This window comes from Brassica oleracea, chromosome C8, assembly GCF_000695525.1.
Source record: "Brassica oleracea var. oleracea cultivar TO1000 chromosome C8, BOL, whole genome shotgun sequence".
In the NCBI taxonomy this organism is placed as follows: domain Eukaryota; kingdom Viridiplantae; phylum Streptophyta; class Magnoliopsida; order Brassicales; family Brassicaceae; genus Brassica; species Brassica oleracea.
In genome coordinates, this window is record NC_027755.1 from 34,149,576 (window position 1) to 34,162,454 (window position 12,879).

The 12,879-nt window shown below is 34.9% G+C and overlaps 1 protein-coding gene across 1 annotated transcript; it reads right to left on the minus strand.

Annotated features, from left to right (window-relative positions):
- Positions 1-2,505: 2,505 nt before the first annotated feature.
- On the minus strand, positions 2,506-5,979 carry LOC106310243 (E3 ubiquitin-protein ligase ORTHRUS 2-like). Its single transcript, XM_013747480.1, has 9 exons — positions 5,449-5,979; positions 4,183-4,724; positions 3,946-4,071; positions 3,738-3,837; positions 3,593-3,657; positions 3,415-3,517; positions 3,160-3,304; positions 2,841-3,055; positions 2,506-2,712 (listed from the first exon to the last, which is right to left on the minus strand). The coding sequence occupies exons 1-9, from the start codon at positions 5,884-5,886 to the stop codon at positions 2,518-2,520; spliced, it is 1,929 nt and encodes a 642-aa protein (XP_013602934.1). The 5' UTR covers positions 5,887-5,979; the 3' UTR covers positions 2,506-2,517.
- Between the last annotated feature and the right edge of the window lie 6,900 nt (positions 5,980-12,879).

Sequence of the window (12,879 nt, forward strand, 5' to 3'; positions counted from 1 at the left end):
ATAGAAAATAATTTTCTATATTCTGTAGTTTGTAATTATCTTACATATATATTTTAATTTACATCGTAGACGTCTCAAACCATTTAAAAACATCTTTGATGTTAGGGCTGGGCAAAAAACCTGGATCCGAAGAACCGAACCGAAGCCGATCCAAAAAGTAATTTCAAACTCGAACCGAAATTGATTAAATATCCGAACGGGTTCAAAATTTTGGTCTCTAAAGAACCGAAAGCGAACCCGCACGAACCGAAGTATCTCGGGTACCCGAATGTAACCGAAATAGATTTATATACCTAAATATATTACTTATTTTTAGATTTAATATATATTAAAAACATCCAAAATATATAATATATTTTTAATTTTTCTAAAATACCTGAAAATATACATAAATAGTCAAAAGTAAATGTCTAAAATAGCTAATATATTCAAAACATCAAAATGCTTGAAATATCTATTGATTTTCTATTCAAATATTCAAATCAAACCAATTTATATGTTAATTTTAGGTATTTTGACATATATTATACAAATTTATATATAATATATTATTTTGTTTTATAGATTTTGAGAAATTTTAAGCATATAATGAATATTAAATTTTTTAAAATAATTTAAATGGGTTATCCGAACCGAATCCAAACCGAAATTTAGAAATACCCGAATGAGGTTAAAATCTTTAAACCCGAAAATCTGAAACCCGATTAGATCCGAACCGAACCCGAATAAGTAGCCAAACGCCCACCCCTATTTGATGTTATACCAAAAAAAAACATTTTCGATGGTTTCATCATTTTTCTCCTCAAAATTAGTTTATAATTTTCTCCAATGGTTTCTTTCATTTTCTCTCAAAATAGAATATTTTAAGTATATTTTATTATTAATACTTATAATGTGTTATTTTAAAAACTACAAATTTTACCTAAAAATAATTTTATTTTAACTATAACTATATTATATAATTATCTTTAAATGCTAACTCTAGCTCTAGTCGTATCATCCATGAAACTACGCCTCTACTTCTAAGCTCATCCAATTGTCGTGTGGAGCAAGATGTTAACATCCACTCATATAACAACCAAGGAGGAAATGGAAACTCCACGTGGATATCTACAACAACGTAAAAGAGCAGAATTAGGTACTGCAAGAGCATCCACGATGGGAATTCTTAAGTAAATCCTTAGAGGGTGTGAAACCCATTTTTTTAAAGTTTGTGCAAAAAAAAAATTTTAAAATCCTTTGATAAAGATTGATCCTTACACTGTTCACGGGTTCCATTGACTACGTGGTGGCCCGTGAATGGTCATCTTTTTTTTTTTTTAATCCAAAAAATCCAAGATTAATCCAAAATGCCCTTATGGTAAGGACTCCAATGAGTCTCACCATTGCGGATGGTCTAAGGCTTTAATAACCAGACATACCTTTGCCAGACAAATGAGAGCATAATAATTCGAGGTATTCAATGACTCAACTAATCGTTACCCAAACACAATGGATATATCAGGCAAAAAGCGCCAGCGTGGCTACATATTTAGGTGATAACCAAATGCACACAGACAAATTCTAGAGTTGAATGCTCACACCTCCGTGCAAATAAGTGAGACATCCACAAAAACGATGTAAAAGATATACGACAATAGCAGTAATAGGTCCGCGTAAGCATGTGCATGCCGTCAAAAATACTAAACTCCTGCATTAAGACTGTGTCAAAATCTATGCAGAAAGCTACCATATGAAATGTGCATATTTTTGCATAAAACGTTAAAGGCTAAATGCTAAGCAAATGGCAAGAAGCATGAAGTACAAATGCACAGTAAAAATATTGTGAACAAACATTAAGGCTTATACAGAGAGTAGATGTACAAAGACTAAGCCACAATAGTACTTTAATTCTCTGTTTATTTCGACATGAAAAGCAATAAAATTGGCGATTGGATCACTATCTCAATGTATTATCTAACAAAGTGTTGTAAACCTTTTTTTTTAACACCACAAGGTGTTGTAAACCAATGTATAAAAACGAAGGACAGTGGAAAACGCATCATCTTACAATGTGTTGTAAACTAATAAATAGATTTGCCGATAAACGAAGCACAGCGGGAGACTTTTACTTGCTCTTATATTTAAATTTAGTTAAATAGACATATTTTATCATTGTAAGGTTTTCTTTGCCTCTTTTAAATAAAAGTTGGATAAAATGTTGCTCATAATCTTTGATATTTATTGTTTGACAAGGAAAAGAAATGTACTTAATATAGTGTTTATTATGAAACAGCTATCTAAAAGTGCCAACCAAAGTAGTAATGAATTTTAGAAACACAGTCGAAATGTATAATATGTTAAAACAATCAAAGGTTTAATAAAGAACTTACTTACCGATCAAAGGTAAGCTCTACAAATGTAACAGCCAATTAGATAATAGGGTTTTTCTTGGCTTTTAAAAATAGTTTATGATGATTCGATAGAAACGAACAAAAATAAATAAAGATAGATAGATAGAGTTTTCCTCGATGTCCTTTAAGTCGCAGAAACAACTGCTTCAGAGTCCAGTTTAGCCCTTTTCCTCGGTTGTTCAACATCTTCAGCGTCCGTGATCTCCGAGTTTTCTTCAGACTCTGTCACAGCGTTTACTTCCTTCTCATCTACACTTGAGGCTTCACCTTCTTCCTGTTTCTTCAGCTGCTCTATCACATCCATAACTTCTCTGTTGACCTGTTTGCGCACAATAACGTTATGCCAAAATTTCACCAGACGAACTATTTCTCAATTTCTATGCTCATAGTGGTAAATATAGCGTATGGTTTAAGGCCAATGCAAGAAGAAAAGATGATGATGTTTACCTGAACGTTCTGGAGAAAGTCAGAAATGTCAGAGGGGCAACAAGGGCATTTCATTATGTTTTTCATTGCACGAAGAGTGCGTCCACCTCTGCTCCTTTCCATCATCCGAGTCTTCCCAACAAATTTACCTTCTAAACACCCCTTGCAGAAGCTATGTGCACAAGGCGTTGTCACCGGAAAGTTCATCACTTGCAGACATATTTGGCAATTAAATCCTGTATCAACAACAGACACCCAACAACGGTTTTAGATACACAAACGACAACAGAAATTAATAATTAGTTAGCATCAGAAGAAGCAGAGAGTTGGAGATTTGAACCTTTTAGAAGTTGTTCTCTCAAGGTACTTGCGCGAGCCACCTTCATGGCTTTCTTCATTAACTTCCTCTCCTCAGGATCCAAAACATGAACAGGCTGTTTGCTAGCAGGAGGAGGCTTCATCCATTTCCAACAACCTTCAGCTTCCTGATCAAGTAAGCGTATCCACAGGTACATGGAAGAGATTACAAATAAGGTAAAAAAAAATTGATATCTGATCAGTAATCACACACTCCGAATGCTAAAATTGAACTTACATCAAAATCCCATGATGGAGTGTCAATTCTCTCAAACAGGTCTATTGCTTCCTCAAGCTCTAGAACGTCAGGCAAAGGTCTTGGACGATCTCCATGTTCGTCACTGCAGTTTAACACATAGCGTTAGTCCCAAACAAAAAAAAGATAAAAGAAGGCGCTTCCAAGAAGTATATCAAACCTGGTCCATGGAGCTGGCGCGTTATCACATCTAACGAAAAGGTAGCGACAGACCTTAAATTCTCCCTATGCAAAACAGAAGAATAGATCAAGAAAAATAATCAAAACCTCAGACGGAACAGGTGGTTGTTAAGCTGTATGCATACCTGCACTCCAACTTTACGCCAGCACTTCTCAACCCTGTAAACACCATCATATCTCACTCCTTCCTCAGGGGCATATGCAGCAATTATTTCTTTGTAAGTCCTGGTTATGAAAATTAAAAAAGTTCTAGTCAAGAGTTTATCAAGTGAAAAAAATGAGTGTGTGAGAAAAGTGTTGAGGTAATGGAATAATACTCTAATAACAGCTAACCTGACAACGCGAACAGGATAACCCATTCTGCAACTAAGTCTTAAAGCTTCATTTCCATTTGTAAATTTCTGATCAAAAGACTGTTGTCTGTTAGTCCTTTTGTTGCCGCTGAGGTCTCTTCCTCCACTGTGACACATTCCCACATATTCAAGACATAACCGAGACAATGAAGCAAGTCAGCTACCAATAAACTAGGACGACTAATCAAATGTACCAAAACCAAAGAGTAATGGATACCTTCCTGTGTAGAGGAACCATTCTCCATGATCCTCGTCGTCATCATAACCACCAGAGAGTGCCACGGACTGAGCTCCATGTTTCGATTGTCCAGCAATCCCAGCAACATGGGGGATGTGAGCACGCCACTGCTTACAAGCCAACCTATTCTTCCAGGATTCACCAACTAAGACACCTTGGTTTCTGACAGGGTCATTTTCGGCCGGAATAGGACCGAAATGATCACCTGGTACTGTAACATATATCTTGCCACTTGCAGCATTTGCTATGCCGGATAAAATGGCGCGCTCAGTCGTAAATGCTTGATCTGGTCGGTTTTCATTGCTGACATAATGGTAAACGTTTGAAGTACTCGCAGCAGCAGCGGCAGCAGAAATTCTCGAAACTTTGGCCAGACGGATAGCAGTAACAAGGGAAGAGTTGATACGAGGATTCGCTGCCACATCGTTAGGAATTACAAAGCGGCATTTTATGCACTCTCGCTTCCCTTGACCAGTCCACTTCACGAAGCATTTCAAACAGAAATTGTGCCCGCATGGCGTCTGAAAAAATAATTACACATACACGAGCAAATACTTAATGGTATATTGAATGAAGAGAACTTTATAGTGACAAAATAAAAGAAACAAGTATAGATTTACCATCAACAAACAATTATTAACAGTGTAGTGGTTGAAATAGAAATTTCATAATATTTAAATTTATGTGAACACTCACTTATTGACCTAGTTTATCACTAATGACCTTGCAAACGTATAATTAAATATGTTTCAAACACTAAAATAAATTCGAGACTCAAACATATTCACCAGGCTAACAGTAGATTCTTTCACTAAATTATCAAGCACAAGAGGCAAATCAATGTACCAATCTTCAACATAAGTGTACACAAACAATTATTAACAAGAAATAGTTGAAATGGCAGCATAAGAGGCAAATCAATCTAGTAATAAACACAGAATCTATGATATAATCAAGTGACAACAATCCTATCAAATAAAGTTTCAGCATTTAAGGGGAAACCCCTAAATTAAATTGACTTTGTATTCTCAAATATTTATCAATGAAATTTGTTTGTTTGCAGTAAAAACAAACCCTAAATTAGATTCTAGGTATTCCAAAAATTTAACATGCATAAGAGGGAAAATCAATCTTCTAATATCAGCATCGAGAGAGAGAGAGAGAGAGAGATCATTCACAAGTCTAACACTACATTAACATGCACAAGAGACAAATATATATTCTGACATCAGAGCAAGATCATACCGTCACGGGCCTTTCAAGCAACTGAAGACAGAAAGGGCATTTCAAGTTATCACCAAGAGCGGCCAAGATATCAGCATCAAGACCCATAGAGGAGCTCTTCTTCTTCTCTTCTTCTTCCTCATCATCATCCTCCACGACGGCTTTACCGCTCAGAAGCTGCTGCCTCTTCTTAGCCTTCTCCTCGTCCGTCAGAGTCACGTCGGACTCGATCGCGCGAATGGCCGCCACGAGATCTGATCCTTCACCGGGTTGGGGGACAGGATCGAAATCTCCGGAGCAATCAGGGCACTCCCACTGTAGAGTGGAAGCAAGGGAGTCAGGAGGGGATGAAAGGCAGAGCACGTGCCATGGAGTTCCGCAGGTGCGGCACGTGAGAGATTCCTCGGTAGGAGGAATCTTCTTGCATTGCATGCATGCTCCTTCGCCGTTGGACGCCATCTCGAGGATTGGATAGGAAGAGAGAGAGAGAGAAGAAGTGTTGTGTTGCGAGAATCTAAGTCTTGACGAAGAGATATATATACATGTGGAGAGTGTATATTGGGCGAATTTAGAGGGACACGAGAAGTGTAGTGGCGGTTTTTTAATTTATTTGAACTTCAAACGTTGCCAGATGTTAAAATCTTTTTAAAAAGAAATAATCTACAATTTGACCAAGAAAAAGAGAAATAATCTACAAAAAATGGCATAGAATCGGAATTTAGTCACACCAAATCTTCAGTGACAAAAAAAAGTCACACCAAATCTAATCCAATATATCATTTTCAGATTTTTTTTTTTTTTTAATTATACAGCAGTATCTTGGCCCCTACTGAACTGGATGCATGCTAACCACGTGTTAGCAGTTTACGTTTTCGGCTCACGTGTTACCAGCCTACATTTTCGGCCCACGTGTCGGTCTTCTATCTTTAGCGTTGCCAAATTTTTAATTTTCTAGTGGCCCGGACTCGAACCCAAATGGCTTCACTGTATTGGGCTTCACCATCAAGTTAATCACCACTGGACCACATATCAAATTATTTTTTCAAATTTTCAAAATTATGTTTTTATGACGGGCTGTAACAACATTAGGGTAAAATTATCTTGGGGAGGATATTTTTTGATGAAACTCTATTTGAGAATTTTCATCAAAAAGTTAGCTTATACTTATCAAAGTAATATTGGCAGTTGATAAAATAACACACCAAGGAATTTTGTTATATTCATTGAGGAATTGAAAACCAAAATTGATTTTGTCCAGGATGATGAACATGTGTATTGACTAGTAGGAAGATTGGAGAAGACAATTGATTTTAACTTTTAGAGAAAAAAACTATTTTCTATAATCAAAAAAGTATAGTCGAATGGATACTTTTAGCAAAATCATCAGAACATGAGATTCAAAAGCTTTATTCGACATCAACCAGGATGAAACACATGGACCAGATGGTATGACGAGTAGGTTGTACCAAAGATTCAAGCGTGAAATGCACCAAGACTTATAAAATTAGTGAGAAATTTTTTTACCACTTAGAAGCTTTGATCTCCGACTAAACAAAATGAATATATATTTTTCTTATCTCTAAAAAGGATAAGCCTAGAGAGATGATCAAATCTAGACATATTATCTTATGCAATATGAGTTACAAGATTATATTGAGACAGTTACACAAAGAGACACATTGTGTGTTTGTTTCTCGGCGGAAGACACAATGTGAGTTTGGCACACATTCCTTCCACTTTATCCCGTCAGCTGTCTTTTATTGCCCAGAACTACCCTTGGTTATTGTAAAGAGAGTGTTAACTTTTTAGAAGTCTTGTTTCTTTCTTTGTAACTATATTACGGTTCAGTTGTAATAAATGTAAAGGTATTTTGGATACAGCTAATGGGTTTTATGTTGGATGGTGCAGTCGTGGATGGAAGATATGTGAACGTGTGGACGAAGCTTTGTGGACGAGATTTTTAATCTTACAAGAGTTTTGTAGACTAGATTTCGTGGACGAAGTCTTGTGGATGGTTTTAGTGGATTATAAGTTCATCATTTTCATAAAAAGATGATCAAACTTTTCTTTCATATATAGTAAATTTACCATCAAAAAGACAATAACTAATTTCAAATGGACCAAAAAATTGTAACTAAAGGTTTTTTAACAGAGTTCCATGGATGAGATTGTGTGAATGAGGTTTGTGATGTCTTATGTTCAAGGTTTTGTGGATGAAGATCTTATGGATGAGGTCTCATGTTCAAGGTTTTGTGGATGAAGATTCGGCAGCCACCTCCACCAACCACCACCATTGTATCCATACTCACGTCTTCCACCATCGCCTCCACAACCACCACCACCACCGCCATCGTTTCCACGGGACTGAGCCTCGAGAATCTATCAGTTGCGAAGAGCCTCATGGGAAGACGGTGTTTATTGTCTTTTAATATCTCTTCTTCCTCCATCTTATTTATTACCCAAAATTATAGTGTTATCTAAAATAATAAAACCTACGTAGAAAATCTGAGTAGTTATCGGTTGTCGAATCGTCTATGTAATATTTTTCATATCATAATTATAATATCATAATAAATCAGCATTAAAAAAAATCTGAGCAAGATGATTGTCAAGAATGCATGAACTACACCTACTTTTTTTTTGAACACCGCATGAACTACACCTACTAAAAAACATAATTTATTTCTCTGTTCTCTGCAATGAAACAAAGATTCATCAAGAAACAGTGAGTTTTGTTTTTAAGCCGCTAGGACAAACTATAATTATGTTATTGCTTGTGAAACGAGAAACAAACATTCCATGTCGGAGATTGAAACCGAAGCAAAGCGGCGTGATTACGGACACTACAATTTCTGGATCGAGAAATCTGAGACAGAGAGAAAGAGGATTATGATTTGTTTTCTGAGATGTTACAAGATCTAGGAATTTAGGAAGGGAATAGGTAAAGACGTTTTTAATAAAGAAAAAAAAGGAATTAGCTTTATTGTTTTAAAAATATTAAAGTGGTTCTAGTTAAAAGGTTCCATCTAGTTAATGATTCAAAGAAAAGAGAGAGTTCACATAGTTGAGGGATAGATAAGACAATTCACTAAGAAGAAGTGTTCACAGAGCTCAAAGTGTCTTTTTAGGTAATTGGAAACTTGAATTGTGTCTTCTGGAGTAAATATCTCGATTATATTTGCGTAACTTTGATAGAAGGAATGCCTCCTCATAAAACGGGTCGCAGTGACCGGGCCTGAGCAACTACTATGCAAGAGATTCAAAAGAGTTACCCTGAGCTTAATCTCGAAGACACAATCTGCCTTTGTGGCAAGATGTTTAGTCACATATAATATTATACGAAGGTTTATATTATACAAAGGCAAGAAAAGTTTCATGCTCTCAGCACTAACCCAATATGTATGGAATAATTTATGACTATCAAAATAGACCTGAGCAAAGCCTACGACATAGTGGAATCAAGTTTAATCGAAGCACTGATGTTAAAGATAGGTTTCACGGAGAGATGAGCTAATCTTCGTATGTGCTGTGTCACATTAGTTACCTGCCAAGTTATTGTATATAGAGAACCAAGAGGGCGCATATAACCGAGGAGGGGCCTAAGGCAAAGAAATTGCTTATCTCCCTTCTTGTTTATATATATTGTATAGGGCACTAATCTCCCTCCTGAATGGAGTGGAAGTATAAAAGCGGATTTTGGGACTTCGGTCTGTTAAGGCGAGTCCTCAAACTTCACATTTCTTATTCACATATGATAATTTTTGCCGCTTATTTATTACTGATCCATAAGTCTCTTAGTCTCATCTTATTTTCATATCCCACTCTTGTTTATTAAAAATTTCTAAATATTCCCTTGACCACATGGCACATGCTCATCCTTCGTGTAAGTCATTTACATGCAACTCCTTTGACTCGTTGTGACAACACTCTAGTATATATGATGAAGATTTTATACACATTTTGGAAATATTTCTTCTAAGTAGTACGAAGCGTGGTCAAATTGAGAAAATCAAGGAAGTTTACATATGATAGGATTATTGAGAGTACATGTCAGTTGTGTAAAATACAAATTTGGGAAAGGTTCACTGTATGAAAATCAAATCAACCCGACCAAATGATTATATGTTATATACAACTCGGGTTTTTATACAGCCTTCACTACTCTCTGGCTCAACCTAATACATCATCATCGACTCAAGGTATGGTCTTCTATTCTATCTCCAGTTACATGTTCATAACGCTTTTCTAGAAGTAGTCACAATCGCATTTATGTGACTTTTAATCTGAGCAATTAAAGATAAAATGGAAAAATACGATGTCATGTGAAGACGATGCTCTTGAAAAGAATGAGACTTGATTCATTATGGATCTTCCACCGGTAAGAAGCCAATTTAGTGTCACCGAATTTTTACAATCATAAATAAATCGAATGGTGTTCAGGTTGAACAATACTCCCTCCGTTTTTTTAATATAAGTCGTTTTAGAATTATGCACATACATTAAGGAATCATTAATTTTTTATATTTTCTAAACAAAAACATCATTAATTATTTACCTAACCACAAATCAACCAATAATAAAATAGAAGGTATATTATTATTGGTCATATAACATTAAGTGTTAATAAATTTTACATAAAAAAACCGAAAAAATCATATAATTTGGAACATAAAAGTTTTTCTAAAACATAAAAGTTTTTCTAAAACGACTTATATAAAAAAATAGAGGGAGTATAAACTAAGATTAGTTGCATATGAAAATAAACAAAGAAGAAAGTGTCAGTTATGAAAAAACGTTTACTACAGTTGTGAAAATGACGATTGTGTGAACATTTCTCAAAGTTGTAGCTGTAAAACAATGGAAAATTCACTAGATGGATGTTGATAATGCATTTATGTCATGGTGATCTACTTATCTACAACAAAAAGTTTATATGAAGTTGTCTTCAGGATGTGCATCAAATGGTTAGAAAAAACTATAAACTCAAGAATCCGTCATATGTATTACGTCAAGCACCTTGTTACTGGATTTTTGTGCTTACTGAAACTTTGAGAGGGTATTTTTATATTCTATAAGAATTTAGACTATTCATTTTTTACATTAACAACTGGGGCACTGCATATACATTCTTATTTAAATGATCCTAAAGCTATTTAAAAGTTAAATGATATCTTAGTAAATGCTTCCATTTGAAAGGCTTAGGTATGTTGAAATATTTTCTTCGAATTTAAGTAGTTCAATCACCTCAGGGTATATATTTGTTTGAGAGAAAATGTTTCTTGACATTGTTGTGGGTGTTGTTGCTGGGAACTAAGCGAGTAGTTAGCTACACACACACCAATGAAAAAAGAATAATAAGTTAGCTATAGTGAGGGAGATTTTGTTAATGATATCGAAGGTTATAGGATACTTTTTTAAAGGATCAGTTTACCTTACATATATGCATGATCATTGTTTTCCTAAGATGTGCATATCCTGGCTCAAATTGTGCAACATTAACGTAAAAGCATTGGAATTCAGCTATACTCGAATGGTTTGGTATCTTGAAGGATCTCCGAGTTATGTTAAATGCAATGTCAAATGCAGACTCCAACTTATAATTCGCGATTTTTTGTGATTTGGAGTTGACATTGTGTCCTATATCTCTCAAACTCTCACATGTTATGTTGTCATGTTTTTTTTTATGTTGTCATGTTAGGTTATTCTACTGCATGTATGACTAAGATGGACTGGGGGTCAGCATCTACTTGTTGACTGAAAAATCCTACATAGTTACATTGTGAATATAAAGTTTCTTTACATATTGCAGTTAATCAGATATTCCATGAATGGACAGTGTATACAAAGGTGAATTCTCACTACGTTTGGGATGAAATCCAAGATAATACACTAATTACGACTTATATATACGTACACTAAATGCATTCACGATACAAAATTTCTTTTGTATCTACATCACAAGTTGAACATTCAAAAATTGCATATATACTTCAACATACGGGAAAACATATAACTATTATTTACTATTTATGTTATATATTAATATACTTTAAGTTGAGATAAATATCTCGGGCGACGTCAAAAAAAGTATCTAGGGCATTTCTATCATACATATAGGCTATTACAATCAATGAAAAAAATTAGAACATTTTCTTCTTTCTTTGACAAAAACACCTACTTTTTATATAAATATAAAACGCAGACGCCATTTTCTTGTATGATTTGGTATTGAAGTCATTAAAATTCCAAATTAATATCATGATTTACTTTGACTAATGTCATCTAAGTCGTCCACTGTCTTGTTGAATTGTTTTTCGCGTCTATTTTCCACACTATTTTCTTCTTCTTTGTTTTCGTCGCCAACAAGTATCATTGTTAAGTACAGCAATACACACATATGCAGCTGCCGAAATTAGGAAAAAGATCTCATCCTTTCAAGGAATCAAATCTCCTAGAGAATGATATATAATATTCAAAGTGGCCAACCAAACAAACAAAAAGTTTTATATATATATATCAATATGCCAACGGATACAACTATGAAATATTTTTGGCATAGAGAACGAAAAAAAGGGTTATCATTGTTGAAATAAGCATGATCAGGGACAAAGAACATAAGATTGGGAAGAGTAAGCATCTTGATGAGAAAGAGTGTTTACTCTATTATGGCATAGAGAGGGTTGTGAGGGAGGAACCAGACCTCGCTGAAGCTGGTTTTGCAAACCGTGTAGTCGTCTTAAATCCTTCCTCCATATCGGCGTTCTCCCAGAGTTTCCCCTTCCAACCAGAGCTAGAAGATAAAAGATCATAATAATTCTCCACATTCCTTAATTAGCTGAATAAGAAAATAAGTTGCTAATTAGGGAAATATTGAACTATTATAACAGTAAGGAGTATACGAAAATGAATGAATAAAGCGTTTATGGAACTCCAGCAACGAAGGGGTCCGATCTATATATACATGTATGAGTGGTTTATTTTAAATGATTTTGAAATTTTGTATCTTTGTTAATGTCAAACCAAGTGAATTTGAACGATGCTAAATTGGTACTTTTGTCAAACTTTTAATGATGCTTTTGTGATATTGACTCGTTCTTTATTATATATTCCTCAGTGGGTTGGTTGATCTTTTTACTGATTTTTTTCACATATTATGTAAGCAACCCAAAAACTGGAAGAAAAGAAAGAACGTCATCCTTTTATCATCCTATTTATGAAGACTGTTTTAAGCATTAGAATCATAATACAAGAGAAATAAGCACCAAACACAACACTTAGCCGACAAAGAATAATAAAATCTACTTTTCGGTTGATATATAGGTCAAACCAAAGATAATAAATGACCTTTCTTTATTTTTACCGGCCAACTTAGCCGTATTGATAAAAGGTCAACCTAACAACGAGTTCACCGGGAAGAGATATTTCAAACCAATTGTGAGGTATTTTTAGGGA